This window comes from Fulmarus glacialis, unplaced genomic scaffold (genome assembly GCF_000690835.1).
Source record: "Fulmarus glacialis isolate BGI_N327 unplaced genomic scaffold, ASM69083v1 scaffold42920, whole genome shotgun sequence".
Taxonomy (NCBI): domain Eukaryota; kingdom Metazoa; phylum Chordata; class Aves; order Procellariiformes; family Procellariidae; genus Fulmarus; species Fulmarus glacialis.
Genome location: NW_009190397.1, coordinates 4,827 through 8,971, shown reverse-complemented (window position 1 = coordinate 8,971; position 4,145 = coordinate 4,827). Strand labels below are relative to the sequence as shown.

Below are 4,145 nucleotides of genomic sequence, written 5' to 3'. Positions count from 1 at the left end.
CTCGGCGGGGCGGCGACTGCCGAGGGGTGCGGCCCCTGTGCTTCCCTGCGCTTCCTCTGATTGCGGTGTTAGGGCTTGTGCCCGTGTGGTCCTCCGCCAAGAGTTAAGCATCCCTGTAACCAGCTGACTTGGTCCTGTCCCGTTTCTCAGGTGGCAGTCGATATGGAATTTGCCAAAAACATGTATGAGTTGCACAAGAAGGTGTCTCCTAGTGAGATCATCTTGGGCTGGTAAGTTCTCTTTCTGCAAGAACATGCAAGCAGTTATGTTGGTCCCTTAAACTACTTGAAATTCATAATTCTCCTTGTCACAGGTGGAGAATCAGAAGCACAAATGCGTATGACAGTAAGATCTTGCAACTCTTGTTATAGTCAGTTGTAAAGCTCGTGCAATTCGTAATAGGAAGAGACAGTATTGGAGACTTACAGGGTTTGGTTTTGTTTATATCTAGCAAAGGTATTACAGAGGACTGATGAGTTAGAGAATTCTTGCTCGGCTTTGTTAGAAGAATTTAGCCACCTGTAATACAGCCTGCACCGTGGAAGATAACTGGTTAGAAAGAAGGGAGAACACAAAAGAGTAGTTTGAAGTACGGAGGACCTCGGGAGGAATCACTGATATCAGCTTGAGCGTGCAGAAGTTCTCTACTGAGAAAAGGTGGAAGTACTTGTCTGTGGGATGCGAAGCAAGATCAGTAGGGTGTTACGGGAACAGAGTCTGTGTCTGAGTGTGTGGATAGCTTTATTAGTCTTTTCATGCTTTCTCTGATCCTACAAAATAGCTTAGTTCTGTTCCTGTGGAGCAAACTTCCTCAACAACCTTCTAATGGCAAAGTGCAGTTCTAATGACAGGAATTTTCCTGTGTATGTGAGAAGCTAATTGCAGAGCAGTTAAAGGAGCTAGATTAACAAGTTATACCTCCTGCAGAGAGATGTTTAATTTGTGGAAGATCTACTTGGTTGGTCCAGATTTGTTTGGCATGCTTTGACTTACACAGAAATAAAGAGTTTTATAGTGACAGGTGACAGATAACTGAATCTTGGGTGTCTGATGTCAGCTGTACTGACTCTTTATGGCTGGTACTACAGCCCTGGCCCTGTGCATGTTTTGGGCATGGGTGTGCTCTGCCTGTGATTCCTACAATTCTAGGACAGCTGGCCATGAAACTACAAATTCCCTAGTTGTAACACTTGTATTTAGTATGCTTCTGCAGCTCAGTGTTTGGAAATCAGTGTTTTAGGATACAAACCTGTTAAATACCAACAATACCAAACATTGGGCGCTTAATGTTGGAAGAATGGCTCCTCAAGCTGTGATCTTTTGAAGGTACGCAACAGGCCATGACATCACAGAACACTCTGTCCTGATCCATGAGTATTACAGCCGGGAAGCACACAATCCAATCCACCTCACTGTGGACACGAGTCTCCAGAATTCACGCATGAGCATTAAAGCCTACGTCAGGTACTCTGGGAGGCTGCGTTTCTGGGAGGGGAGCTATCTGAATTACTGAGAGAGACCACATCAGGGTAATGAGAAACGTAGTGGGCTGCAGTGTCCCATTTTGGACAATATTGTGCAGTAGCTAAAACACAGCAGTCAGCCAGGGTTCATGGCTTACTTCTCATTGAATTTTTGTCATATTTATGTTTGTTCCTTAAGTGATTTCTCAAAACATGGAGTATTTCGGGATAGAAGAATATGTGCTCTATAAGCAAGAAGGAACTATGGCTAAGAGGATAGTACTCAGCTCTTCATGCGTTCATGCTGACAAATGTCAGACCAACTAGGAATATTCTTGTATGAAAATGAGCAATTAATAGTATGCCAGGACTGATTTCCTGTCCTCAGTTATCCATGGTCTTAATATTGCTTGATTTTGGTGAGAATGAGTAGCCTACCCTTGTTTATACTTAAGTGCTAACAGAGATCATTGAGATGGAAATCTATTACTCTTCCCTTAAATATGTCCATGCTGAAAAAGTTTTGTTGTTGTTCTTTTTTTTCCTAGTGCCCCAATGGGAGTCCCTGGTAAAACTATGGGCGTGATGTTCACACCTCTAACAGTGAAATATGTTTATTATGATACAGAGAGGATAGGAGGTGAATGTTTTCTTCCTATTTTGGACATAACCATTGTTGTGACACTGTTCAAATGCTTTTTTTTTTACCCTGGTAAAATTGCCATTCTGGGAATTCTGCTGGGAATTAGACTGTCTTGCTGAAGCTGTCCTAAAAGTCTTCAACAAGTTAAGGATTTGAACTGGTTTATGTGGCAGTCAGTTTTTTTCACTGATCCTCCTTTTGCTTTCAGTGGATCTTATCATGAAGACTTGTTTTAGCCCTAATCGAGTGATTGGCTTGTCCAGTGACTTACAGCAGGTGGGATCAGCGTCAGCCAGGATTCAGGATACCCTGACCATGGTGCTGCAGTATGCAGAGGATGTATTGGTAAGGCCAGCTTTTTATGAGCCAGCAAACAAGTTTGATGTAAGCTTGTTTTTCTTTTTATATATTCTCTTTCTGGGCCATAAACTTACTGAGTTTTACTCATGTTGAAGTGTATGTTTCTTATGCTTAGTCTGGCAAAGTGGCTGCTGACAACACTGTCGGGCGTTTCCTGATGGATCTTATTAACCAGGTGCCAAAGATTTCACCAGAGGACTTTGAGACAATGTTGAACAGCAATATCAATGTAAGTTTATCATCTGATTTTTTCAGTGTATTGCCAGCAATTTGTCATACAGACACAAATTTGTCTGTGATCAAAACAATCTATCTTTTCATACAAACATGTTAATAGAAAATACAGCCCTTTCTTGTGAGTAATTTGATGTTTTAAGAGCTGAAGGTGGATAAAGGAGCTCACCATAATAATCTTGCAAGCAACTGCAAATGAGAGAATAAGTTTTAAAGTACTTAGGAATTAGGCAAGTAATCTGAAAGCCAGCACCAATTCTTCTTTTAGAGTGATTGGACAACATGAATTACCAAGCTTAAAGCAGTATGGATTTCAAGGATAACTGGTGACTTGCCAGCTTCCTTTGATTGAGCTGAAGTTCTGTCTCCTTTTGTAACACTTAGACTTGAACAAGGTTTTAGAGTGCTACCTCATTTCTGTAACAGATTTTTAGAAAGCGAAAGCCAAGTTTCTGAATGTGTTGTTCACCCACAGTCTGCAACATCAGAACTAATTTTTAATTTTGCTTATACCCTTTGACTTGCCTGGTTAACATGGGTGAACTCAGAGTTAAAATTTCACAAGCAGCATTTCATGTTCTGGGAATACCAAAACCTTCTTCCTGCGAGGGAAGAAGCATTCCTCAGGATAGGACTTTCAGGATTAACAATATTTCTAGTCGCCGATTGTAAACTGCTTTTAAAAATGTTAAAAATTCAACTCTCTAATAGTACCATCTTTGTTAATATTTCTGATCACTGTTTTTTATTTTCTCCTCTCAGGACTTACTGATGGTAACCTACTTAGCAAACCTCACACAGTCACAGATTGCTCTCAACGAAAAACTTCTGAGTTTATAAAGAAACTTCTGCCACCCTACACTTCAAAGAGCCTGAAGAATGAGCAGTTACTTTTCTATGGTGGTGTTACAAATTTCCTTGGACCCTAATCTAATTACCTAGATGACTTGGTTTACATCTTTATTTCCATTGCCCTGAAAAATCCCTAACATGGTTTAGGAAATGAATGGGAACGGCTGCAGTTTAGTTGAGCCCAGTATTTTAAAATGGAGTACGTGAATCTTTTGTCTCCTGAGTTTATCTTCTTGTATAACAAAATACAGCTTTATTGTAAGAATGTATTTGAAATAAAAGTTCCATTGCAATGGCAAGAATGGCTTCTGTCCAGAAAAAACTGTTCTCAATTATTGTATAATGAATCCACTTTTGAAAGAAAGGGGGGGATAACATGGCATCAGGAAAGAAAACTAGAGTGGATGCAAGTCAACTCCAATTCTGCAGACTTTGCAGGTTTTTTTTTCCAACTGTTAAAGCACGCTGAAAGCGTGGCTTCTTGTGTTGCACATAATATGCTTTTCCATGGAGGACTATAGAATGGTCACTGGTTTATTAGTGGTGCTGTGTATATGCAGGTTCCACTTCACAAAAATCTGAAAATGAAGTTC

At 40.5% G+C, this 4,145-nt stretch overlaps 1 protein-coding gene across 1 annotated transcript; it reads left to right on the top strand.

The window, feature by feature from the left end:
• Nucleotides 1–150: 150 nt before the first annotated feature.
• On the top strand, nucleotides 151–3,854 carry EIF3F (eukaryotic translation initiation factor 3, subunit F; the record flags this gene model as incomplete). Its single annotated transcript, XM_009585439.1, has 6 exons — nucleotides 151–230; nucleotides 1,327–1,464; nucleotides 2,012–2,103; nucleotides 2,315–2,451; nucleotides 2,582–2,695; nucleotides 3,463–3,854. Coding segments are annotated over 6 exons (639 nt in total), but the record flags the coding sequence as incomplete, so codon positions are not given.
• Nucleotides 3,855–4,145: the final 291 nt, after the last annotated feature.